This window comes from Pezoporus flaviventris, unplaced genomic scaffold (genome assembly GCF_033815535.1).
Source record: "Pezoporus flaviventris isolate CSIRO_AGI_PZ_B2104156 unplaced genomic scaffold, CSIRO_AGI_Pfla_v1 ptg000025l, whole genome shotgun sequence".
Taxonomy (NCBI): Eukaryota; Metazoa; Chordata; class Aves; order Psittaciformes; family Psittacidae; genus Pezoporus; species Pezoporus flaviventris.
Window position 1 is genome coordinate 32,332,097 of NW_026892573.1, and position 26,389 is coordinate 32,358,485.

The following is a 26,389-nucleotide window of genomic DNA, read 5'->3' on the forward strand; positions in this document are numbered from 1 at the left end:
CGGGCACTTCCGGTTCCGCCGCGGGCCGCTGGCGGAGGAGGGCGGCGGCGCCATCATGAGCTTCCTCAAGCGGTTCCCGCCGCCGGCCGAGGGTGTCCGGCACCAGCAGCCCGACACCGAGGTGGTGCTGGCGGGGCGGTCGCTGGGCGCCGGCACCCTGTATATCGCCGAGAGGTGAGCGGGGGACTGGGGGTCTGTGGGGCGGGGGTGCGTGTGATGGTGCTCGGTGCCCCCGTAGGCCGCGCCGTGAGGGGCCTCCCTGAGGGATGGTGGAGCACGGGGCGGGAGCGGTGTGTGTGCGTGGGGTTTTATGTGCGGTGTGGTGCCGGCGAGGCGCTGGAGGGAAAGGAAGGGATGCAGAGGGACGTGGACAGGGTGGAGAGATGGGAGCTTGTGAACCTCATGGAGTTCAACGAGGTCCTGCCCCTGGGTCGGGGCAATCCCAGCACAAACACAGGCGGGGGGAGACCAAATGGAGCAGCCTGAGGAGAAGGACTTGGGGTGCTGGGTGAGGAGAAGCTCCCCATGACCCGGCTTCAGTGTGCGCTTGAACACAGAACCCCCCCCCGTGTGCTGGGCTGCACCCCCAGAGCGTGAGCAGCAGCTCAGGGAGGGGATCCTGCCCCTCTGCTGCGTGAAGGGGAGACCCCCCTGCAGCCCTGATCCAGCTCTGGGGCAGCAGCACAAGAGGGACGTGGAGCTGTTGGAGTGAGGCCAGAGGAGGCCATGGAGATGCTGCGAGGGCTGGAGCAGCTCTGCTCTGGAGCCAGGCTGAGAGAGCTGGGCTGGGTGAGCCTGGAGAAGAGAAGGCTCCTGAAGGGGAGACCTGAGAGCAGCTCCAGTGCCTAAAAGGGCTGCAGGAAAGCTGGAGAGGGGCTTTGGACAAGGGCCTGTAGGGACAGACCAAGGGGAATGGCTTTAACCTGCCAGAGGGGAGACTGAGCTGAGCTCTTAGGCAGAAGCTCTTCCCTGTGAGGGTGCTGAGGCGCTGGCACAGGGTGCCCAGAGAAGCTGTGGCTGCCCCATCCCTGGCAGTGTTCAAGGCCAGGTTGAAGGGGGGGTTCCACTGTTCTTGCTCTAAGTGGTGTTTTAAACAACACCGGAGGGAGCAGCACAGCACGGAAGCCCATTGGCCAGTGCATCCAAATCACAGCACTCTTGTTCCCTTGACAGGGGAGTGGGTGGTGTGGCTGGGGGCTTTCTGCTGTTAGTAACTGCTGTGGTTCTGTCAAGTCTCTCTGGTCACATTAATCATGTGGACACTGAATGTTCTCAACATGCAGGAATCAGGCTGGTTATTCTGGAAAGTGTTATCTGAGCACTTCAGAGTTTCCTTTAACTCCTCCTGCATTGTACAGTTGAAGAAGACGTTTTGTTGATTAAAGTCATTTTCCTTAATCATGGAAAACCACTCTAAATAGAATGTATTTCTGCAGCAGAACAATGTTGTTAGAACAGAAACATTTAAAACATGCAGTGAGGACTGGATTGTCTTTTAGCACCTTTAGGATCCAAAGCATTTACACAATGTCTAATATTATTTGCGAGGCTTTTTCCCCACCTTAGCTTGTTGCTGATGTTCCTCTTGGAGCAGGATCGCTCTGCGCTTGCAGTCTCTGTTCTGTTCAGTTGTTTGCTTGCAGATACAAGGGCTTCTGTTCATACAGCATCTCCTCTCACGATGTATAATGTTGAGCTGCCTTGTAACTTGCTTTCAGTGGAGTTTTGTGAGGCACACACGTCTGCCAGCTTCCTCCCAGCATGTTTCAGCACGTCACAGGGCTCTTACTGGAGGCATTTGCTGGTAATGAATAAAACCACTGGTGTTTGCAGGAGTGCTGTGCTGGAGGGGAAGCTGGGCAGCAGCACAAGAACTGGGCACCAGCACAAGAACTGGCCACCAGGGAGGACAATGTGGCTTTGAAGCTGTACTGACTCTGCATCAAGAGCTGTAAACACTGAGAGCTGTCCCATCGAGGCCAGGAAGGAAATTCCTTGCTCCCACTTCACTCTTGCTCTCAGTCTGACTTCCCGAGGCAAGGAATCTTCTGTGATCTTTCCATGGGTTTTTTTCCTCAACAAAAACTTGCAAACACCAAGTTCTGCACATGGGGCAAGTCTCACTTCCTGCCCCTCAACACTTCCATGCACTGTGTGAGTTCATCCATCACAGACACCCAGATTTAGATGGGGTTTGACTTCTAGGCTGCTGGAAGGACACTGATCTCTGGGATATGAAGGAAGAGGCAGCCCAGTTGTGACAACTTGTGCTGCCTCCTGCAGTGGTTAGAATGAGAACAGGGGGAAGCACAGGCTATGGTACATAGGTTGTGAGGGGAGAAACCCCCATAGCCTGGCTATGTTAGCTCTGCTGATTATAGATCTGGTTGTGTTTCTACACACAGGCCATTGTAATCCTCCAGAAATTACACTAGTAATAGAAACCACAGAACATGTGGTAGTTTGAGTTACAAATCCCACTCTCAAGCTGCTGTAGTTCTCTTTGGAATGACAGATACCTACAGGGAGGAGAAAATGAAGTGGTGGGGGGGGATATGCAGGGTTTAGTGCAAATGTGTTTTGGGTCCTGTAAGAACAGGTTTCTTTTACCTCAGCCATCACTTACTGTATTAGGGCACATCCAGGACCACATGTTACCCAAGAGTGGAGTAAATGGTGTGTCCATAATTACTCAGTGTTTTGGGGTTGCTTTGCAGGTATGACTCAGGTGCATCACCTTCCTCTGTTAGTTTCTAACTTGTCTCTTTTTTTCCCCTTTCTCCTTGTTAGTCGCCTGTCTTGGCTGGAAAACTCCGGAGTTGGCTTCTCCTTGGATTATCCCACCATAAGTTTACACGCTGTCTCCAGGGACCTGAGTGCCTTCCCATGGGAGCACTTGTACGTCATGGTGAATGCCAGATTTGAAGGTATGCCTGAAGCATTGCTTGGTGCTGCCACACGGTCCTGTATGGCATGATTTCCCCTTCAAAACCAGTGAATTTGGGGTTTAAAAATGCCATGCTGCGTTCAAGTATTTTCTGTTTCATTCTCTGAAGGATAAATGTTACAGTAGAGTTTTGCTCTTGTCTTGTCAGAGTCATGTTTTGCTCTCAGCACATGACTCTGTATGACTGGAGCTGCCTGGAATCTGTTCTCTGCTCCCTTACACTCACTTTAAACAGTTCCTTTCCTCTGCCTTCCCCCGTGATTCCAGCTTGAGTATCATTTCTGCTGTATTGAATGTATGTTAGTGGTGCTGCCAGCGCCAGGCTTGAGGAATTCCTACTGTTTCATGTTAGCCTGGAAGCTTTAACTCATTATCTCCCACAGCTTGCTTAAAAGCCATGGAATAGCTCGCGTCACCAGGCTGAATGGATCTCTGTCTGTTTCCTCCAGAAGCATTGACTATTCTTGCTGTGAACTGGAGAAAACAAACTGTCTCTTTGATTATTTGTGTGAGGGTTTTCTATAGTTTTGATGTGTATTTGGTTTTTAATTGTCCTGGCGGACCTATTAATACCTTAAGTGTGTCATAAACTGCCGTGTCAATGGAAGAGTAATGAGTGTTGAGTCTTGAGCAGGTCTCTTTCCCCTTCATGCCTGTTAGTGATTATAGTTAAAGGTTCAAATCTGGCATTTTATTGTGCTTTAAATAATCTATATCCTGAAAGTTCTGCAATAGTGAGGAGGCAAAGGTGCTTTTACATTATTAATATTCTTCATTATTTCCTCCTCTTAGATTAATAATGTTCTCTGACAATCCATCACTGCAAATAATGAGGACTGCAACTAAGAGGACATTTATGTGTCCAACCTCGTGGTGGTTCTTCCCCATTTTCCTTTAACTGTGTTTAGTTTGAAGTAATCTGAGCCTAGTGTGACAGAAGATTTTGTTTTCTAGCTTTGAATTCATTCTGACAATGGAGGTTGAAAATATGGTTTCCTGAGACAGATCATATCTATAGATCATAAACAGTCTGATTATTATGGGTGGGTTTTAAATATATGGGCTCTGGCTGCAGTAAATCTTCTCCAGCAGGTAGATCTGTTTAGTTGTCAAGTCTGTGATCTTAAAGGTCTTTTCCATCGCTTTTCCATCTTTTCCATGATTCCATCGCTGCCCTGCAGTTCTCAACTGCTGAATCATCTCACACTCAAACCTCTCCACTTGTTTGGCTGCAGGAGTCTCCGTTCTTTGTTGGACAGGGGACATTTAGTTCTTCCTCTGGAAGTTTTGGTTGTGCTCTGTATGTGTGTGTGCACACGCATCAGCCTCAGCCCTGGTTTGGGAAAGGGCACTCCGAGGTTGACTTCACTGAGAACAAAGAGCTGGGCTCAGCTGTGACAAGCTGAGCCTGCGGGTGGCTGTTGGAAAAGGGTTGTGTAGCTTCCTTGGAGACTTCAGTTTTGGGGGCAGCTGCCTGGCAGCTTCTTGGCTTCTCCCTGGTCTTGGTGATGCCAGTTCTGTGTGGGATAAAAGCCACTCTCAGTGGAACAGCCTTGACTGTATTCCTCTTGTTCTGTAGCACATAATGCACTTCTGAGGCTGACAGTGCAGTGTCCCCAGCTTAGAGGGATCAACTGCAGCCACATTTGTGAGGTTTATACTCGTGAAAGGTAAACTGTCAAGCTGTTGCTTACTTACCCATTTATGTAGTGCCCAGAGGCTGGGAAACAGGGTTTTGCACAGTTGGTATTGGCTCTGGGTGTATTTCCTACCTCTGACATCCTGCTGGCCTGCTAGGAGTGTCTGAAATCAAGTACAGATGCTCTGTAAACCTCACAGTGCTCCAGGTGAGGCCATGCTGGGAGCTGTTGGTTTCATGACAGTGATGCTCAGGATCCCTCAAGTTCAGGTGATCTAGTATATGTACCTAGCATTGTGCAAGGAAATTATATAAGGAAGATATCCTTGGATACAAGGAAGAAGCTCTTCCCTGTGAGGGTGCTGAGGCGCTGGCACAGGGTGCCCAGAGAAGCTGTGGCTGCCCCATCCCTGGCAGTGTTCAAGGCCAGGTTGGACACAGGGGCTTGGAGCAAGCTGCTCTAGTGGAAGGTGTCCCTGCCTGTGGCACGGGGTTGGAGCTGGAGGAGCTTTAAGGCCCCTTCCAACCCAAACCAGTCTGAGATTCTGTGGTAATCAGTGGGGATTGTGAGGGTTCAGAATCAGGCAGTTTTCCTGCAGTATGTGAATAATCCTGTGGCTATTCCCAAAATCTGAAATTGTAAGTGGAGAAGCTTCTGCATGACAAGTGGTGTTGAGGTGCTGTGGGAGGACCTCATGTATCATATCCATCCTGTGGGTGGGAGCGGGTTGGTTTGTGCCTCTCCAGGTTTCTGATGTGGTTATCTGTGTGTTTCAGAAATAAACATGTTTCTCTTAAATCTTTCCATTTCCTAAAGAGGCGGAGACAAAAGAGGCTTCTGTGGCTGAAGGGGAGGAGGAGGAAGAAGACAGCGATGATGATGCTGAACCCATTGCAGAGTTCAGATTTGTACCTAGTGACAAATCAGCCTGTAAGTGAAGAGAAAACTGGTTTAATGTAAAGTCCTGGCTGTATGTGGAAGACAGTGGGGTACAGAGATGGGAATGATATCATCCTTCAGGGTCCTTCTCTAATAATTTGATTTCTGTGTGCTGGAAAGAGCAAAGTAAAGTGTTTTATCCTGCTTGAAGCTGGAATAATTCATGCAGCTGCTTCTCAAGGAAAATTCCAATGCTTAGAAATAGAGACTTCAAATACACAACAAAGAACCTTATCTATGCACATTTGCAGAGAACCTGTATGGGAAACGGCTGATGAAATACAAATTCAGTGAGACTTGAGTCAGCAACAGTCTCATTAGGAACATGCTGATGCCCAGAGGCTCCCACTGGGAAACAGTTGTGTCCCATCTGGTGTGGAGCATACCAGATCTAGGAGTCAAGAATCTTATGTGTTAAATATTGTGGGAATCTTGTAGTGGGTAACACGGACTGATTGTCCAGAGATACACCTTTATCAAGGTCCCCAACACAAGAGGGATGTGGAGCTGTTAGAGCCAGTCCAGAGGAGGCCATGGAGATGCTGTGAGGGCTGGAGCAGCTCTGCTCTGGAGCCAGGCTGAGAGAGCTGGGCTGGGTGAGCCTGGAGAAGAGAAGGCTCCTGAAGGGGAGACCTGAGAGCAGCTCCAGTGCCTAAAGGGGCTGCAGGAAAGCTGGAGAGGGGCTTTGGACAAGGGCCTGTAGGGACAGACCAAGGGGAATGGCTTTAACCTGCCAGAGGGGAGACTGAGCTGAGCTCTTAGGCAGAAGCTCTTCCCTGTGAGGGTGCTGAGGCGCTGGCCCAGGGTGCCCAGAGAAGCTGTGGCTGCCCCATCCCTGTCAGTGTTCAAGGCCAGGTTGGACACAGGGGCTTGGAGCAAGCTGCTCTAGTGGAAGGTGTGCCTGCTTGTGGCAGGGGGTTGAGACTGGATGAGCTTTAAGGTCCCTTCCAGCACAAACCAGTCTGGGATTCTGTGAAATAACGGGAAAGTGCTGTTCAGAGGATAAAGCTCCAGGCTGGATCTGGAAAACCTGTTCTGTTTCTTGCCTGGCTGCAGGTTGTGGGGTGATGTTTCACATACACATTCAGTGGGGTTCTCGTAAAGGAATGTTCTTAGTCTTTTTGCTCTTTCAGTCTCTCTTGCCTGCTGTGGTGGGTATTGATGGATAAACAAGGGAGTTTTGTGTGTGTTTGTGTCCCTGCAGTGGAAGCCATGTTTTCAGCTATGTGTGAATGCCAAGCTCTGCACCCAGACCCAGATGATGAAGATTCAGACAACGACTATGAAGGGGAGGAGTACGATGTTGAGGCCCATGGTTTGTAACACTTCTTCCTTTGAAATACCAGTCAGCACCTCCATACCTGGTGTCTGTGATGGTTTGGTCTCTTTAGAAGTTCCTTTTTTGTTGCTCCTCTTGCTGAAACATTAATTTGCGAGAGGCACATAAACCAACTTAAAATCTGAAGGAAATCTGTCACAAATCACTGGAATTCAGCAAAAACATTGTTCTCGTGCTCAAAAGCCCCAAGACACCGATATCAGCCTTTGCTGGTCCCAGTGGATGTGTTTGCAGAGGTGTGTGCTCAATTCACATTGCCATGTATGTGCTGTAATTGATGTGAGCAGCCTTTTAGTCTCAGCTGGCTCATCTGAACATAATTTACCTGTCTTCTTGTTCCTCCTCCCCTGCTTGATGCAGGCTCCTGAACTCCTGATAAACACCAACTTGTCTCCACAGAGCTACAGCAAGGTGACATCCCCAGCTTCTACACCTATGAAGAAGGGTTGTCACATTTAACTGCAGAAGGACAGGCCACGCTGGAGAGGTTAGAAGGCATGTTAGCCCAGTCTGTCAGCAGCCAGTACAACATGGCTGGAGTCAGAACAGAAGACTCAATAAGGGAGTTTGAAGGTAAGAAATGCTTTTGTTTTCATACTATTGCAGAATTCCAGGTTGGAAGGGATCTGGAGGATTATCTGGTCCAATCTTTCTTAGGGAAAGCATGACCTAGACTAGATGGCCCATCACCCTGTCCAGCCCTGTCTTAAGTGTCCAGTGTTGGGGAATCCACCACCTCCCTGGGTAGATTATTCCAATGGCTGGTTGGAATCTCCCCAGGAGTAACTTGTGCCCATCACCTCTGTCTTTTCCATGAGACTCCGTGTAAAAAGGGAGTCTCCATTTCCTTAGTAGCCACCCTTTAAATACTGGAACATGGGGATAAGGTCCCCCCTGAGCCTTCTTTGCCACAGCTGCTCACTGTTCACTCCTATGGAGCTTGTTTCTGCCAGGTCCTTTTCCCAGAGCTGCTGTAGCCAGGCAGATCCCAGGCTGTGCTGCACTCTGGGACTGGGTTTTCCCAGGTGCAAGACCTGACACTTGGCCTTGCTGAGCTCCATCAGGTTCTTGTTATCCCACTCTTCAGCCTGTCCAGCTCATCCTGCAGGGTGGCTTCTCCTTTCCAAGTGTCTACTTCCTCACTTAGTTTGGTGTCATCAGCAGACTTCATCAGGGAACACTTGGTCCCATCACTCAGATCCCTTATGAAGACATTAAGCAGCATTGGACCCAATATCAGTCCCTGGGGTACCCCACTGGTGAGAGGTTCCCACTTGGAGAAGTAGCTGCTCATCACCACCCTTGGGGTGCAACCTATCAGCCAGATCCCACCCTCTGCATGGACCACTTGTCCAGACCATAACCCATCAGGTTCTTTAGGAGGAGGCTGTAGGAAACCCTGTCAAAAGCCTTGGAGAAGTCCAGGGAGACAACGTCCACCACTCACCCCACGTCAGCATTGTCATAGAAGTTCATGGGATTCATCAGGAAAGACAAACTGAAGCCTGTATGAGAGCAGTGGTTCTGCAGTCTGGCTCCTTCTGTTAGAGCACAATTAAAGCTATTCAAAGGAATCATGTAGCCATTTGCTACACCAAAACCTCATTTAAAGATGGAATAGTTTAACTCTGGGATTTAAGTCATTTTAGTAAGATGGGGTGAGATGAGGTGGTGGGAAGCAGCTATGGCTTTAATTGACCAGCCAGTTTCCTGTCCTGGCCATCTTCTGTCAACAGAGGGCCCTCGTTCCCTTTGCTGTTAATATCACCCGCTTGTGTGCAGTGTTGTGTAGCTTGGCTGTTCTGTTTTCAGATGGGATGGAGGTGGACATAGCACCAGTAGTTGCGGGGCAGTTTGAAGATGCAGAAGTCGATCACTGAGGAGGCCACGTGCTGCTGTAAGTCCTGCTTTCCAATCTTTTTCAGTATGCAGAGCCTTCTGTCTTTGTGATGTCTATAATGCATGTGATCCCAGATCTCCTGCAAGGAAGATATTGGGATAATGATGACTTAGAGAAGGAAAAGGTAGCTGTAGTTAGTGCAGATGTGGAAAGATGCTCAGTGATCTGTCCAAAATTGCCTGTTGGTGTAAACAGTCACCTGCATGGAGGTGCCTGTCTGGAAGTTCAGCCCTTCATTAAACTCTCCCATCTCAAAGGCTCTTAGATGCTGGAGTTGTTGCTAGGAAGTTATGTCCTTAGTGTCTGTTATTTCACTCTGTGCAGGAATTCCGAGGCCTTCCAATGGGATGGAGCACTTGACAAGTGCTGTGAGTCCATCTCTTCCTTTACTGCAAGCAGAGCAGGAACAGTTGCTGCTAAAGCTACTGAGCAATCTGGATGGGGTTGTTGTTAGAGACAACGCTCTGCTTAGGTGGCTGTGCCAGTGACCATCACCTGCACTGCTTTTCTCCTGTTGGTGGCATTACAAGACATGCCAGTGTTTCCTTGACACTGGGAGGAGATGGAGAGCAGCTCATTCTGGGACTGTATGGAGATGCACAGTCACAGCAGGATGGTGATTCCAGCCCTGCTGCAGCAGTGCTCACCAGTGCAGTGTTTGCCTGTGCTGCTGAAGCAGTGGTATGTTGTCCCAGTTCTTCTGCCTCTCTCAGGAGAGGCTGCTAGATCTTGCCTTGCAGCAGGCACAGAACTATCCCACTTGGAATGCTGGAGAAAATAGTTATGGGCAGTATCCGAAAGGTCAGGGAGGAAGAAGGAAAGGGCAGGGGAGGAAAGGGACACAGGAAAATGACATGCTGAAAAATTCAGTGGAAATTGGTTTGGGACTACACTGGGAGAGAGGCTGCAGCCCCTAAGAGAGGCTGTTGTGGAGCAGTGATGCACATCTGCTTCCCTCCTCTGCTCTTCCTTTGCCTTTGCTGTTAATACTCATGCAGTAAGTCTGAGTAGCTCCGTGCTCACTGATCTCAACCACTGCTGTGGGTCCTGAGTTAGTGTTTATTGTTGAGTGCAAGAGCTCAAACCTTGCCCACCCTGGGAAGGACTTTGCAGTACAGGGAGTTCTCCCCATAAAAGTCAAGATACTTGTTGCCTCATTGGACTTAAGTTGATAAAGGAAAACTCTTCAGCTGTAGATGAAGAGCCTCTTAGTGAATGGGAAGCTTGGCTCTGATAATTCCATCTCCAGGATGATTTTGGTTTGTGTTTTATGAAAAGAATAAGTAATTGTGCTGTTGAAAAGTCAAATTTGAATGTGTATTTGAATACTTGGCCAGGATTAAGGAGAGTTCATGGCTGGTGGCAGATCTCTAAGGAGCCTGAAGTGCTGGTGGAAGTGGTGTTGACTGATCTCCTAGCAAAGCACCAAATCCACTCTGTAAGAAGTTGTTTTGGTCAGAGAAGTTATTCCTGCTGCTTAATCTGTGCCTTCCGTGGGGCTGCAGGTGGCTGTGGGGGATTAATGCTGTGAGAGGTGACTGGATAGGGAGTCTGCTGTCCTGCTTGCCCTTGTCCTTACTGGTCAGAGCTGAGGAGCTGGTCCCTGCCAGGGCAGATCAAGTGATGTGCACGTGTAGTGATGCTGTTCCAGGTAGCAGCTCAGGAGCTGTGGGTGTGATGGGCCTTTCTGAACCAGCCTGAGTGCATTTATGATGTTATTTAAGTAAGTTCAGAACTCTGGGATGTACAGCAGCAATAAATAACTGAAGGTGCCAAGTGACAAGAACAGTTCTTAGAGACCTGTGCTAATGAGTTTTAGCATGAGGCTGAGGGTAGCTTAGTTCTACACTCTGTAAACAGCAGAGAGGGAGCATGCTCTGATCTTCATACTGAGTCACTGCTGTGATCTTGTCTATGGAGCAGCTGAGCCCATTTAACCTTCTGAACCACAAAACCACCGTGCAAGAACATGTTGTTAGTGACCTGTTATGGAGCAGAACACTGCCCTGCTGCTAAAGCGATGCCCTTGTGGGCTGCTCATGTTGCATATTCCTGCTCATTACCCAAATGAGATGTGGCAGTTGCCCACCAAAGCTCCTGGAGACGTGCTGCCGGTTCACGTGGGACGTTTCCACTGGTGTTTAATGAGCAGTTTTGTGTCTGGCACATCACGAGTTGCAGTTTGTTGTTCTGGAGTGACTAGCATGGCTGTGTGTGGTGGTGCAGTGGGTTGTCCTTAGCTGACCCGAGCTTAGAGCTGCTGCCAAAGATGTTCAGCCCTTGTGAAAACCGGTGGGTTTGCAGTGAAATGCTGTCCCCTGTGCTGCAAACAACGATTACCTATGACTTTGTAAAGATAAATAACCTTTAATCGTGTAAACTTGGTGTCTTGTATCTTTCAGATTCCTCTTGTGGCACTTGCAGAATAAGCTGTAAAACTGAAGGCATGGCAGTGACTATCAGGAGTTAACCTTTCTTTTAATGACCTAAGCTTCAGACATCTAAGGTCTAAAAATGCTTTTATAGATGTTTAAACCAGGGTTTGACATTTGTGACCACTATGGGCTTATTTAAGCAGCCAGAACCAACCAACAAACCCAATAAAACCTCTTTGCATCTAACACTTGAATGGGGCTAATCAGGGGGCATTCAGAGAAGCCTTTGTAGGAGTTCTGGGACTCGAGAAATCCAACTGTAAGTAGAACAATTTTAGATTGTCCTGGAATTCCCTGTATTTTTGTACCTGTTCATTGAGGTGGGTAAAATGGGACTAGAAATGTTACAAAGCTGGACTAAAAGGACATAGGGTCAGCCAGGGACTGAAAGCAAAGCTACATGTAATGCCCCTTAAGTGACTGGGGTCAGTTCTGTGCTATCCCTTTTATTTCTCTGAGAGCAGGGTTTGGGTGGGAGAGGAGATGGACTAAGAGTGTAAAGTCCTGAAAGAGGGAACTGTTTTGTGTCTTTGTATCACACGTTAACAATGTTGTGAAATAAACTTAAGATTTCTTTTGTATCTCACAACCAGCTCAGTGCTGCAGGTTTCAGTCCATTCCTTCAGCAACTGGTGATTCTGAGCCCATGTCCTTTGGGTTTGGTGCATTCTTGTAGAGCACAAAGTCCAATGGAGCCATTTCCTGGGCCACCTGCATGTGAGGACAAGAAGGCAGAACATATTCAGAGGGCACCTGTAATACAGAATTAGTCTGACCCATCCCAAACTTGGGAACGCAGATTTAAATGGCCAAAGCTTGGTCCTGCTGCAGCCTTCCCTGCTTCATCTCTGGGTGCTGGTAGTTTTGCCATGGGGCAGTGTCAGCAAATTCAGGTGTTTCACCCCCCAGCATTCAAATGAAAGTTGTTCTTGATTTTCATTTGATTTGTTAGGTTGACTTGTGGATTGTTTTCAGTATTAATATGTTGGTAGATGAGCAGTTTTCTTTACCAGCCCTGCACTCTTGCAGTTACTTTGAATGGTCCTGCTCTGTTCAGCACATTAAGACATGGTGTGATTTCAAGGTACGTGAAAATTATAACTACCCTTGATGAATATTCATTAAGAATTGCAGCCAAATTAGTGGCGATTTAATAGTGGTGTGAACTTGACATTGCTGAATACTTTGGGTATTAGTGTTATACAAGACATTCTAGAAGAATGTCTTCACTAGCCCCTTTGTATACATAAATTGGAATCACAGAATGGTTTGGGTTGGAAGGGACCTTAAAGCTCATCCAGTTCCAACCCCCTGCCACGGGCAGGGACACCTTCCACTAGAGCAGCTTGCTCCAAGCCCCTGTGTCCAACCTGGCCTTGAACACTGCCAGGGATGGGGCAGCCACAGCTTCTCTGGGCACCCTGTGCCAGCGCCTCAGCACCCTCACAGGGAAGAGCTTCTGCCTAAGAGCTCAGCTCAGTCTCCCCTCAGGCAGGTTAAAGCCATTCCCCTTGGTCTGTCCCTACAGGCCCTTGGCCAAAGCCCCTCTCCAGTTTTCTTGCAGCCCCTTTAGGCACTGGAGCTCCTCTAAGGTCTCTCCTTAAGGAGCCCTGTCTTCAGGCTGATCCAGCCCAGGTCTCTCAGCCTGGCTCCAGAGCAGAGCTGCTCCAGCCCTTGCAGCATCTCCTCTGGGCTCGCTCCAACAGCTCCACGTCCCTCTTGTGCTGTTGCCCCAGAGCTCCTCACCCAACACCCCCAAGTCCTCCTCAGGGCTGCTCTCAGTCTGACCTCTGTGCTTTATGGACTTTGCTTTCACATGCTGTTATCAGTGAGATGGAAGCTGGCCTCTAAGCCAGTAAATCCTGGCTGCCTGTGGGTTTGTATCTCTACTTTCTCTTTCCCCTGGCTGCCTGCTTTTATGCTTGATGACCTTTGTTCTCGAGACCTTTTCCCTGTGGGCCTCATGGGCTCAAGGGAGACATGCAAATCAGTTCATTATGTCAGGCCTATTTGTGCAAGAAATGAGGTTAATAACTGAGCCTGAGTAAGCCAATGAAGGCAAAGTCCCAGGGAGGGGGAAAAATTATGTCCAATGTATGGATCACTTTAAAATAGGTAAAAAAGCAGCAAAGCCATAGAGTGGGAAGTAGAATCCTCCCAAAGCATCTGTTTAGAAGCAGTGGGTAATGTGTTAAAAGGACATGTTTTTTAGAGGTCTCACACGCTGGGTTCTGTTCTAGCAACTCTCCAGGGCTGAGTTACAAACAGGCAGATGAATGTAAAACCAGCTGAAAGATCGCGTCTGCGCACGCTCACAGTGTGGTGTGTGTAGTCCCTGCTGTGAGGAGTTTTACTGAAGACAAGTAAGTCTCCTTTATTAGGCTTACGTTAGTACCCAAGAGCTGCTGACTGATCACCCAGCAGTTGTCATCAGTGTATTAGCAGGCTGCTTTGGTTTAATGACTGAATACAGGGTTGTGGTTGTGGGTAAGACTCTTGTATGAAACCCAAAGTTTCAAGTTCAGACAGCTGATTTTGAAATATAACCTTAGAGGTACGTAGGATAATTAAAATGAGAGAAGATTTTATTGTCACAAGGAAGAAATGACATGAGAATGTTTACTTCCCCAGCTCTTGCCTGAAAAGGCAGCTGACAGCAGCAGCTGGTCAAGACTTGGTTCATCATTTGACTGCAGAATAAAACCCAACAAAATCTGTCTGATTCCTTCCCTTTCTCTCAGGATCTGGGCTGTTCCTACTGGTAGCTTTGTAGAACTGGTTAACCACCTCCCCTCTCAAACCTACTTCCTGTAAAGTGAAGTCTTCAATTTAAAAACTATCGGCATATATAAGAATTAAGATGCTTTCAGAAGAATCCACCTCATGCTACAAAGACGACTTAAGGGGATGGTACCTATTGGTGGTGCTCTCCTCAGTGGAGGGTATAAAGGTTGGTTGTGGCAGTTTGTGTATGTAGCGCTTTAATTTCTTTACCTGTATTGCAAATTCATTTATTAAAGAAAAACATCTGGTAAGAGTTACATGAAATCAAGTTCCACATGATTCATCCCTATGTGCTGTATCTATTTTACTGTGTGAAGAGGCAGCAGTGATCTCAGGTGAAGTAGTTTGGGTTGGTTTTTTTGCCCAAAATGCCCTTTTTTGTGTGTGTGACTACAGACCTTTATGGTACTTTATTACTGCTTTTTCCACTCAAGAGAAATATTCAGCCAGCTGCAGTGGGATGGGATGGGGCAGAGCCTTCCCAAAGGAAGTGAGGAGTTACTTACCTGCATTCAGTTATTAGTAAAACAGTGCTGGTCCTACAGACTGTTAATATCGGTGTAAGGTGTCTCTAGAATAGAGCTATGGGGCCTCTTCTAGGGAGCAGTGTAGCCTTTCTTCCTCTCCTGTGTTGCAAGGAGGAGTATGATGAGATCAGTAGAAGAATGGAATCTTCAGCTTTTTTTATGCAGGTGCCTTCTACGGGAAGAAATCCAGCAGTCATTACAAGGACTGAGTGTATCTCTAAAATGAGCTTTGCAAACTGTTGTAATAAAGGTCAGCAAATGGCACTTCTGGCTAAAGTGACAAAGTTGCAGAGTTTTAACTGTCCTTCACATTCCTAGGGTTTAATGGTGGCACGTATCTCAAGATCCCAGTGTGCTATTACTAAAGAAGTGTTTGAATACAAAGTTGGAAGTCAGAGATTTCAAACATGAAGTCTGGAAATACAGCTGAAAGGTGGTGCAGAAGTTGAGGTCAGCAGTTTTCTGGCAGCTTCACATCTGCAGATGTTGAAAGTGTATTTCAATGTCGCTGCTTGGTGTCAGAATTTGATGGCTCAGGAGATCCGGGGAAGGATTTCACCCCATATAAAAGCCACAAGTATTGTACCTGAAAAAGAAATCACATGGGTGAGTTTGTGAGCAGCATCTGTTTTGATAACCACATTGGTTTTAGGTGACATCAAGGGTATAGCACAGTGAATTGGGCTTTTTGAGGAGTATTTTTTTAAGGTCATTCTAGTTTAAAGTTTATTTTGAAGCTGAAAAATTATAGAGACTATGGGTTCTTATTAAGAAACATAGAATATCTCAAGTTGGAAAGGACCCAGAAGGATCACAGAGTCCAAAAAAGGGCACCTGGATACGGTTTAAGACCTTTTTGTTTCTCCTGGAAAAAACCTGTATTCTGTTTCAGAAATGAATGACAGCACTCCTCACCCAGAACTTGTACCTTACGAAGCTCCCTACATCACCAAAAAGCTTACTGGAAGGGATTATAGGCAAAAGTTCTTCCCTCTGAGGGCGGTGAGGTGTATTTTCTGTACTTTAATGACAAATCACTGTTGATGAATTGTTACAGACTGTAGCATCTCTCCCTAATCCCGTTCTAAATCCGTCAAAACATGGTTCCATTTGAGTTAACATCTGATGACTGTCTTAAGTCAAAAATCACCTGAAGGCTTGCTGCAGAGCAGGATACATCTTGCTAAGTAAGTAGGAGATGGTGTTTGAGAACACCTCCTGTTTGTTTAGATCACTTGCCAAAACCTTCAATCCCAAGTACTTAACAACCTGGAAAAGCTCCAAATGATTTCAGGTAGAAATCAGTCAACACACACAAAGCTAAACCTGGCTTTTGAGAAGTATGATGTGTTCTGTCAGGACCAGGTGATGCTCTCACCAGCTTTGCCTACAACACTTCACTAGCTACCAACTGGAACAGCACACAGGCTTTTATCTTACTTATCAATAGCTTATTCTATGTTCATATCCTGCTTGGTTATCTTAATATATCAAAATGATATTAAAGTGAATTTTAGTTAGCCTAAAACTTCTGTCTCCATTTTTGACTGAGAGTCAACACAAGCAGAACATGCAGAGATAAAACCTCAGACAAGAAGTTCTTTCTTTTAACTGGTGCTCTTTGAGATGTTTCCTGTTTATGTTTCATGTCCTCTTGTACCTTCCTCGCTGTGGTACCTCCTAATAGGATTAACAATCATGGAAGAACTAGGGATTAGCAGACAGCTTCTTTATATACCCTCTACACAGCAAGCTCAGGAGCTGTAGGGACTAACTGTGAACAACCAACAGCATGGAGCAGTTTCACTTGCACACAACTCAAAATCCACAGCTTCCAAATTAAAACTGTCATTTAAGTTAGAGAAAATCTAGTTATTAATATTGCTTATTCTTGAATTGAGAAGAGATTGTTTCCAACCACAACTGGGGGGAAAAAAAACACAGAATGGGAACTGCAAAGTTTAGACACTATGGAGATAAGAAAGATTTGGTATTATAATATAATTAGGAAAGCATTTTTTAAGCACTTGTGCTAATACCTATGGGTTTTTTAATTACTCATCCCTATGTTCTTGTATAGTGTCACAAAGCAAGACAGAAACTGTGCTAACCAGGATGTTTTTCTTTCTGAGCTTAATCAGGCTAATATTCACTTCCGGGTGGCCTCTTCTCCTTTTAATACTCTGGTGGAATCTACAAGTGGGCCCTTGGTCAGTGGGAGCATTTGCAATGTACCTCAAACAGGCTGGACTGTAAGACCAAGGTATAAAGTCCCGAACGACAGGCAGCTCTGAAAGGATCCAGAGTAAATGGGTGTTGGTTTATAACAAACCAGTTAACCTTACCTAAACACTAACCTTTTCCCACATAGGACTGTGCTGGTGTGGTTGATTGGTAGGTACATTTTCTTGCTCAGAGTATCCCAGAAGTACTTAGACTTTGAACATAGAATCAGATGGGTTGGAAAAGACCTTTAAGATCAAGTCCAACTGTTCCCCAGCACTGCCAAGTCCAGCAATAAACCATGTCACTGAGGGCTTCATCTACACATGGCATCTAAACTAAGCAATGATTTAACCTAATACGGTTGTTTCTTAAAATGAACTTACTGTAACAGCAGATACTATTTTGTCAATGAAACTGGTGTTTAAAACTCAGTTTCAGATGCTTGAATCACAACAGAACACTACAGGTGCTCCACACAGAGCATTACACAGGTTAGAAATCCACAAGCCTGCATGTGCAGAGTGAACGCGATTGCAGCCCAGAAAGCCAACTGTATCCTGGGCTGCATCAAAAGGAGCGTGACCAGCAGGTCAAAGGAGGGGATCCTGTCCCTGTGCTCTGCTCTCGTGAGACCTCACTTGCAGCATTGTGTGCAGTTCTGGTGTCCTCAACATAGAAAGGACATGGAACTGTTGGAACAAGTCCAGAGGAGGCCATGAGGATGATCAGGGGACTGGAGCATCTCCTGTATGAAGACAGGCTGAGAAAGTCGGGGCTGTTGAGCCTGGAGAAGAGAAGCTGCATGGAGACCTCAGAGCAGCTCCCAGTGTCTGAAGGGGGCTACAAGGATGCCGGGGAGGGACTCTTCATTAGGGACTGTAGTGACAGGACAAGGGGTAACGGGTTCAAACTGAAACGGGAAGTTTAGACTGGATATAAGGAGGAAATTCTTTCCTGTTAGGGTGCTGAGGCACTGGAATGGGTTGCCCAGGGAAGATGTGAATGCTCCATCCCTGGCGGTGTTCAAGGCCAGGCCATGCCTTGGGTGCCATGGCTTAGTGTGAGGTGTCCCTGCCCATGGCAGGGGGTTGGAACTGAATGAGCTTAAGGTCCTTTCCAACCCCAACTATTCTATGATCCTATGATTCTGAATGACTTCTACACAAATGCCTCCCATGGCAGGGGGTTAGAACTGGGTGATCTTAAAGTCCTTTCCGAGCCAAACCAGTCTGTGATTCTATGATTCTGTGTTGTAATTGACTATGTTCTGGAATTCATTAAAGCAGACTATCAAATGAAGAACACCAGTTCCTGATTTCTGAAGCAGGTATAGAGTAAGACTACCTCAAATACATAAAGTATGAAGAACTTACCCAAGGACGGTGCTACCCAGTATACTAGTGAGTAACTCAGAAACTTCTCATAGAAACAGTGTGGGTGTAATGACAAAGCCAATGCTGGGTTAAATATTGCTCCTGTGAGATTTCCACCTGCAGTAAAATGCAAACAATATGGAATCAAACAATGTGAAATCAAATCTTTATTAGTATTTATTCTAAGTTAATACTGAAACGCACATACACAATACTAAAAGCAATGTACACCCTGCAATAAAATGAATTAGCAGAAACCATTTGAATGGATAAACTCTTCTGTGTTACTTACCTGATGGCAGGGTTAAGAGATTAACTGTTTTCTAAAATGCTTCCAAATACCTGAAGTGTAGACTGTAACCTCTTTTATCTCTCCCTAGCAAATACTCTTTAAAGAGATGGGTTTGCCTCATGTTGAATGTTTCTGCTGATAAGCTCTTTTAGTCTGTAGCACACTGTTAGAAGGGGGAATGGGTTTTATCCTGCCAGAGGGGAGACTGAGATGAGCTCTTAGGCAGAAGCTCTTCCCTGTAAGGGTGCTGAGGTGCTGGCACAGGGTGCCCAGAGAAGCTGTGGCTGCCCCATCCGTGGCAGTGTTCAAGGCCAGGTTGGACACAGGGGCTTGGAGCAAGCTGCTCTAGTGGAAGGTGTCCCTGCCCGTGGCACGGGGTTAGAACTGGATGAGCTTTAAGGTCCCTTCCAACCCAAACCAGTCTGGGATTCTATGAAGTTGTTCCCTGCCCCAGGCCAACCCCCCAGTTTCTATCCTGGGCATGACATGCTGTGGTATGGAATACCCCTTTGGCTAGTTCGGGTCAGGTGTCCTGTCTCTGCTCCCCTCCTGGCTTCTTGTGCCCCTCCTTGCTGGCAGAGCATGAGACTGAAAAGTCCTTGATTTAGATGTAAATGAAGTTGCCTCGACATTCTCTAAATAACTAGATCCAAACACATTACGTTGTGGGGACTAAACTGTAATTACACAGCAGATGAACCTGCAGCTGTTTTAATTCTGACATATGTTGTTCCTCTCATCACAATCTTGCAGGAAAAGCATTACTCACAGCAAAATCCTCTGTATTTCTGTATTATTTGTTACTAAACACCCCATATCTGTTTTATCTGTTAATCTGATCCCATCAAATCTAATTGTGTTTAGTTTCTTCAAGTTCCTTCTTAATTTTCCCTAAATAAGCTCTGCACTCCCCCTGCGTACAAATACTGTAACGTATTTGTAATGCTGTAACCCTCACTTGTATGAGCATCAGTTACCAAAAGCTTTAGTAAGGTCTTTGCCATTTTCTATTTCTCTATATAGAATATAGTCTCTCTATACAGATATTCCTCTATACAGAACAGTCTCCTTATGATTTCTTTTACTGTTATTCCACGTCAGGAAGATTTTAACCTTTGTTGATCTACTCAGTTTCCTCTGGTTTAAATGCGTTCTCCAGCACAACTCAGATTTACTGCGCACACCTACACATTTAGTCTGTTACTGTGCACTCTTGACACATGAAGAACTTCCATGGTTGCCCGGGAGGCCATCTACAGTCATTCCATCTACTTCTGAACTCACTGCTTCTGCTTTTATAGCCACAAACAGACATTTAAGAGTACAATTTCATTATCAGGATGTAGCTGCTGTTTGTGAACATTAAACAGACGTTTAGCTGCTGTATTTCTTCAATATTCATTACTAATAACTACTGGAATATCAACCATGGGCCAGGGCCACTTGTATAATCTTATTTTAAAATGCTTTTTAGACATCTCAGTCTGTGCACCAGACTTATGGCAAAAGAAGTGTAACATCTATGTTGTTGGACCCAGGAAAGCTTAAAAAGAGGAAGTAATTAGTGCTCCACACATGAGAGTCATTTTAACACTTGAGTTTACTAAAAGCAAACCCAAAATTAGGAAGAAACTTGGAATTAAATATATATATGTAATTTCTACTGTGCTGTTTTAGGCTCAGAAAGATTTAACCAATTTCATGCAATTCTGACTTCACTGTAAAACTGCTTCTAAATGAAAAAGCCCTCAAAAAGGTGTATTTGCACTTGGGCCATGCCAAGTACAAGGTCCTACACCAGGGTTGGAGCAATCCCAGGCATGGCTACAGGTTGGGCAAAGAAGAGATTCAGAGCAGCCCTGTGGAGAAGGACTTGGGGGTGTTGGTTGATGAGAAAATGAACATGAGCCGGCTTCAGTGTGCGCTCACAGCCCAGAAAGCAACCGTATCCTGGGCTGCATTAAAAGGAGCGTGACCAGCAGGTCGAAGGAGGTGATCCTGCCCCTCTGCTCTGCTCTTGTGAGACCTCACCTGCAGCACTGTGTGCAGTTCTGGTGTCCTCAACATAAAAAGGACATGGAGCTGTTGGAACAAGTCCAGAGGAGGCCATGAGGATGATCAGGGGCTGGAGCAGCTCCTGTATGGAGACAGGCTGAGAAAGTTGGGGCTGTTCAGCCTGGAGAAGAGAAGCTGCGTGGAGACCTCAGAGCAGCTTCCAGTGTCTGAAGGGGGCCTGTAGGGATGCTGGGGAGGGACTCTTCATTAGGGACTGTAGTGACAGGACAAGGGATAACGGGTTTAAACTGAAACAGGGGAGGTTAAGACTGGATATAAGGAAGAAGTTCTTTCCTGTGAGGGTGGTGAGGCACTGGAATGGGTTGCCCAGGGAAGTTGTGACTGCTCCATCCTTGGCAATGTTCAAGGCCAGGCTGGACAGAGCCCTCGGTGACATGGTTTAGTGGGAGGTGTCCCTGCCCATAGCAAGGGGGTTGGAACTGGATGATCTTAAGGTCCTTTCCAACCCTAACTATTCCATGATTCTATGATTCTATTTTTACTCTTATCCGAATTAAATCATTTCCCAAAGGAAATATCCAAAGATAGTCTTTAGCAGTATGTATATGGTGTGCATCCTTAGCTTCTGAATCACTGCCTTCATATGCAAAGACATAATGTTCTCTTTTTCCTTCTATTTTGGAGAAGAAACAGCAAATGCAGAAATGGAGCTTTTCTGCACAAGTTGTGCTGTAAAAATTTGGTCTGTGGAAGACTGGATGTTAAAAAAGATCCAAATATTTTTAACTAGAAAAACTAGAAAAAAAACCCTAAAGGAATAGCTTGAAATTTTGAAGCTCCTGTATAATCTGACATTATTTGTTGCATACCCAATACCGATATGGGGTACACACAACAGTGACATGTCAACAGTTACTTCTTCCGAACACCTTCACTGTCACCATATAAATGTAACTGAATAGTTCTGAGCCCTGCATGTGTATCAATACACTTGGACTGGGATAAGCCATAGGGATATGGGTATCCTTCAAAATAACACCCAAAATAAACTGGAATTGGAGATACTCTTGCTTACAGCCCCTTTTTTTAGACAGCAATTCTTCCACCTACAGCTTTCAAACTCATAGTAGAACATAATTCATGAAATGAAATGTGATATATTATGGATGAGGTGTATTTTCTAAGGTGTCTGGTTCATTCATAACTAATAAGCACAGGTCCTGAAGGCACAACTGATGGGGTTTTAAAATCGGAGTGTAAAACCCAAATCAGCATGGTTTTATATTGTAGATTTAAGGAGAATGGAGTGTATTCTGAGGAATGTGTGTGTAGATGTGGGCAAAGGGAAAGATCTACCAAGAAAGGTTTGAGAACCTCTTGGTGTCCTAAGTACCTACCTAACCTCCCACTGAAAAGAGATCTATTACACTCCAAGCCAGTGACAGGAAGAAATGCATAGCTGCAGCATTTTCCCACATTTGTTATAACAGCTCCATGATAGGAATCTCTGATTTTGTGCCTTCCTCTAATTCAAGAGGCTTCAATCAACATCTTAGGAGTGAAGAGGAAACACCCAAGTTCATGCCTACAACAGGGGAAGGACAGCACTTTTCACCTTCCTTTTGAAGCCAAGTGTATAGCAAAGAGTGCAAACCTTAGGAAGCTTGGAGCAGAGTGAACAAGAAAGAATGAGATTCAAAAGAAGCATGGCCAGCAGGTCAGGGGAAGGGATCCTCCCCCTGTACTCTGCTCCTGTAAGATCCCCCTGCAGTCCTGATCCAGCTCTGGGGCAGCAGCACAAGAGGGATGTGGAGCTGTTGGAGCGAGGCCAGAGGAGGCCATGGAGATGCTGCGAGGGCTGGAGCAGCTCTGCTCTGGAGCCAGGCTGAGAGAGCTGGGCTGGGTCAGCCTGGAGAAGAGAAGGTTCCTGAAGGGGAGACCTGAGAGCAGCTCCAGTGCCTAAAGAGGCTGCAGGAAAGCTGGAGAGGGGCTTTGGACAAGGGCCTATAGGCACAGGCCAAAGGGAATGGCTTGAACCTGCCTGAGGGGAGACTGAGCTGAGCTCTTAGGCAGAAGCTCTTCCTGTGAGGGTGCTGAGGCGCTGGCACAGGGTGCCCAGAGAAGCCGTGGCTGCCCCATCCCTGGTAGTGTTCAAGGCCAGGTTGGACACAGGGGCTTGGAGCAAGGTGCTCTAGTGGAAGGGGTCCCTGCCCATGGCAGGGGATTGGAACTGGATGAGCTTTAAAGTCCCTTCCAACCCAAACCAGTCTGGGATTCCACTAAGTATGGGATAATACTAGCTTCAGGATCTACTCTCTGGAATGCACATGCATTTTTATAGTAGACTTAATGCTCAATTAAAAGAAATTGAAAGAAAACTGTCCATGTAGCACAGGGTGTTCTGTACACAAATACAGACAAACTGTGCTTGTTGAAGAGGGGAAAGGAGGTCTGATCATTCCTAGTACATGGGGATCAACTGCACTCGACAGTCGTAACAAGTCCAAGTTTATGACAAGGAAGAGAAGGAAGTGCACAACCTTCTCCTGTTAGAGAAAGGTCTGAGTCCAGCCTGGCCAGTGACAGGGGCATGAACCCCTTTCATGTCCTGTCAAAAAGAAAGCCAGTGTGACACATATTATTGTGTATGACTATTTGCTAAGTAATAAAAGAATGTTAAGAACCAGGAACTCAGCTTTTTATCCTTGTAAAAGAGGGAGAATGACTTTTAGCTACACTTCAAATGAGGAATTCAGGAATATATTTGATGTGCTAAAATTCACTGACACCTTCCCTCTGCCTTCAAAATTAGTATTAGGAAGTAGTTCAAACTGCCAAATTAACGCTTAGAATTCTCTATGGGCTTCTTTTAATCTTTCAGGTATTGGCTAATTTCAGGTAAATGTAATGAGTAACCGTTTTTTTTCATTAATACAGCTGAAAATTCACCTCTACTTTATTCTACTATATACTATTATGGTTGATAGCATAACACAGTTAAACCTTTTACACCAGATGTCAGGGTCATCCCAGATGTTTGCTGCTAAGAGAGTGATTTCCCTCTCTCATAACCGGATTTGATCATTTCCTGAATGACTGTGGTGGGGGTTGTAGCACAAGCACTTCTATAACCATCTCACCTCTCCGTATCCCAAACGACAGAATCTCCTTCCCAGTACAACCCTGCAGGGTGCCAAGTGACACAACAACTCTGGTACTTCCCTGGGGGCAACGGGGAGCATCAGCTGGGGAATGAAGTTCAGACTGACTCCCCTCACCACTTCCTTCCCACTCAACTGATGCTGCCCAAGTGACAGTGTCCCTGCACTGGGAAGCCCGGAGGTGACAACCAGGCAGAGGCAAGGACATGGATACACAGGGCACTACAGAGACATCAAGCTCTTGTCAATGCCACGATACAACAGGCACCTGATATATTCCCTTTTCTACACTTGGTTTCATGAAGTATTTTATCATTACTGCATGTATGCTACAAATGACCATTCCTGCTTCTGCTGTGAGGATTTAACACAGTTAAATAAACTGCACTGCTACGCATTATGCATTATTTAAATGCAGAACTTATGCCATATCACACCAGTCTGTACCCTGCTGTTGCACAATCCGTGCTGTTTTCCTTTCGCAATGCCATTTAGGAATCAGAGCACACTGAAATCTCTCACGTTGTATCAAGTTGGGTTATGAAACGATCCTTCACTGTGCTATTTTAACAGTGTTGTGTGAAAACCTTTCCTTGTGGATTTGACACTATGTTACATTCAAAACTCATTTCATCTGTAGCCCCACACCTGCCTGGAATCTAAATCAGGGAAACTTTACATAAACTCTGCGTATGTTGGACCAAAGACTCTCCTTGATGCATTGTTTGTAGTGCAAGAACAATACTTTTACATCTTAACGCTTTTAAGTCAATAAACCCCCTCCTTCTGGAACAATTTCACTGCAGGAACAGAGAAGACCAAAGACTAACCTGCATACAAGAGCATGGTGATGAGAAGAGCCATCAGATGGACTCTGTATTTGGGGTTAACTCTCTCCGCTCGCAGCAAGGTCAGCTGGAAAACGGCAGAAAAGAGCAGTTCTATGCAGAACGCCTGCATCACTGTAGTCTGCATGGGGCTGCTGCAGCCCTGCGAGAGGGCTCCAGAATGTGCCTCTGCCATCCCTAGGCTCCAGATACAACGCACGAACACCCTGGCAAGCACCGCAGCCACGAACTGAGCGGCGATCTTGAGCCCTCCCGTCTTGAGCGCTATCCCACCGCTCCACATGGGCTGCAGCGTGCCGCAGGGATTGCATGCGCTGCCGGTCAGAGTCAGGCCGTGCAGGACGGTGAAGCCGTAGGTGAGGCTGAGCGCGACGTGAGGCTTCGGCTCCACGTTGCCGAGCAGGCAGAGCTCGTTCGTGCAGGCACAGATCTGGAAGGTGCTCAACAGCTCCGTGAGGGCGGTGAAAAGGCGGCGGTCTGAGTACAGCCGGCGGCGGAGCAGTCTCTTGCACAGCCCCACGGCCACCACGACGCTGGTCATGAAGAGGAGCGAGACCCCAGCCCCACCGACAGCCATGGCGAGAGGCTGACAGGACGGAGGGCTTCACGCCGCTCCAGCCCCACCACCTATGGAGAGAAAGGCAGCAGGAGGAGGGAGGGAAAATGCCCACCCCTTTCCCTTGCCAGCTTCGGTCCCCACCTGCTCGGAGCCTGCGAGGCGCCTGACTCACCCGCCGCTTGCCGGGAGCAAAGGGCAGGGAGCCCGGCTGCACCGGGGGGGAAGGCAGGGGGATCCCTGCGTCCTCCTGGAAGCGGCTGGGAGGAGAAAGGTCTCCCTTTGCGGTGCTAAAGGAGCACGGAGCGGGAAGAAGGGGGCTCCGCTCTCCCTCAGCGGTGAGGCGGGCGAGCTCCCCTCAGCCAGCCGGAGAGCGGAGAAGGTTAAAGCGGGCCCCCGCTGCCGGCGGACCCGGAGCCGAGCCCCAGCCCCTCAGTGGAGCCGGTGGCTCTGCCTCCCCGTCGGCAGCCGTTGGAGGGGAAGCTCCGTCCCCTCAGCGGGGTGAGGAGAAGCGGCGGCCGCCTCCTCCCCAACCGGGCCCGCCGGCGGCGAACGGGAGGGGTGAGGGAGCGCGCATGCGCGGGGCACGAAATGGCGGGGGGGGCCACACGGGGGTGTCCGCTCGTTCCCGCCCGCGGGACGATGGCGCTGAGGGGCGCTGTGGGTGTTAATTCACGTTAATAAGTAATTAATAGGTCAAGGGGAATGGCTTGAACCGGCCTGAGGGGAGACTGAGATGAGCTCTTAGGCAGAAGCTCTTCCCTGTGAGGGTGCTGAGGCGCTGGCACAGGGTGCCCAGAGCAGCTGTGGCTGCCCCATCCCTGGCAGTGTTCAAGGCCAGGTTGGACACAGGGGCTTGGAGCAAGCTGCTCTAGTGGAAGGGGTCCCTGCCCGTGGCAGGGGTTGGAGCTGGAGGAGCTTTAAGGTCCCTTCCAACACAAACCACTCTGGATTCTATGACCCCATGAAATCTAGAACCAGCAACACGACAGGACTTGGTAAGTTTGGGAGTAAAAGAGTATCGGGGAAGCCCATCTTCCAGGAGGATCATTTGGCTGTGAGAAACAGGGATGTTTTTACCAGGAGGGGTTAAAACCAGCGCTTAAATAACGATAACGTAAGGAGAGGGAGGGAGAAACTGGCAGAGTTGTTCCTATTTGGCTTTTTTGTTTATGCAAGATTAGATGTCAAGAAACGTGGCTGAGGCAAGGCAATGCACTTGATGGTGTTGGGTCATTATGAAAGTCCTGAAGCACCTGAATTGAAGCAAGTGCTTCTCCCAGTAAGGATGTTCTGTAGCTGTACTATGGAAGACCAGGTACATAGGATCATAGAATCACAGAATGGGTTGGGGTGGAAAGGACCTTAAGATCATCCAGTTCCAACCAGGCTGCCATGGGAAGAGA

At 47.3% G+C, this 26,389-nt stretch overlaps 2 protein-coding genes and 1 long non-coding RNA gene across 6 annotated transcripts; 2 read left to right on the forward strand and 1 right to left on the reverse strand.

Moving 5' to 3' along the window:
* On the forward strand, positions 1–11,792 carry CLNS1A (chloride nucleotide-sensitive channel 1A). The gene is made up of 7 exons (XM_061458057.1): positions 1–174; positions 2,791–2,927; positions 5,404–5,517; positions 6,731–6,841; positions 7,265–7,438; positions 8,678–8,762; positions 11,168–11,792. Exons 1-6 carry the CDS (start codon positions 56–58, stop codon positions 8,743–8,745), a joined length of 723 nt encoding a protein of 240 aa, XP_061314041.1. The 5' UTR covers positions 1–55; the 3' UTR covers positions 8,746–8,762; positions 11,168–11,792.
* AQP11 (aquaporin 11) lies at positions 11,115–25,499 on the reverse strand. 4 transcript variants are annotated; one of them, XR_009744218.1, is made up of 4 exons: positions 24,410–25,499; positions 18,111–18,227; positions 14,491–15,097; positions 11,115–11,911 (listed from the first exon to the last, which is right to left on the reverse strand). XR_009744218.1 is itself a non-coding variant. In XM_061458055.1 (4 exons), the coding sequence occupies exons 2-4, from the start codon at positions 25,002–25,004 to the stop codon at positions 15,045–15,047; spliced, it is 765 nt and encodes a 254-aa protein (XP_061314039.1). In that variant the 5' UTR covers positions 25,005–25,054; positions 25,159–25,499; the 3' UTR covers positions 14,372–15,044. The 4 variants fall into 4 exon arrangements, 3 of the variants coding, with proteins under 3 accessions (XP_061314039.1, XP_061314040.1, XP_061314038.1); XM_061458055.1 differs by lacking the exon at positions 11,115–11,911 and having other exon boundaries at positions 14,372–15,097; positions 24,410–25,054; positions 25,159–25,499; XM_061458056.1 differs by lacking the exon at positions 11,115–11,911 and having other exon boundaries at positions 14,372–15,097; positions 24,410–25,054; positions 25,128–25,499.
* LOC133271679 (uncharacterized) lies at positions 12,162–14,795 on the forward strand. The gene is made up of 2 exons (XR_009744219.1): positions 12,162–12,284; positions 13,832–14,795. It is a non-coding gene; the product is annotated as an uncharacterized LOC133271679 (long non-coding RNA).
* Positions 25,500–26,389: the final 890 nt, after the last annotated feature.

Coding starts and splice junctions, on each gene's coding strand:
- CLNS1A (XM_061458057.1), top strand. CDS start 56: ATGAGCTTCCTCAAGCGGTTCCCGCCGCCGGCCGAGGGTGTCCGGCAC. Junction 6,842..7,264: donor GTACGATGTTGAGGCCCATG/GTTTGTAACACT, acceptor TTGTCTCCACAG/AGCTACAGCAAGGTGACATC. Junction 7,439..8,677: donor CTCAATAAGGGAGTTTGAAG/GTAAGAAATGCT, acceptor TTCTGTTTTCAG/ATGGGATGGAGGTGGACATA.
- AQP11 (XM_061458055.1), bottom strand. CDS start 25,004: ATGGCTGTCGGTGGGGCTGGGGTCTCGCTCCTCTTCATGACCAGCGTC. Junction 18,228..24,409: donor CACCATGCTCTTGTATGCAG/GTTAGTCTTTGG, acceptor ATTTTACTGCAG/GTGGAAATCTCACAGGAGCA. Junction 15,098..18,110: donor CTGGGTAGCACCGTCCTTGG/GTAAGTTCTTCA, acceptor TTTCTTTTTCAG/GTACAATACTTGTGGCTTTT.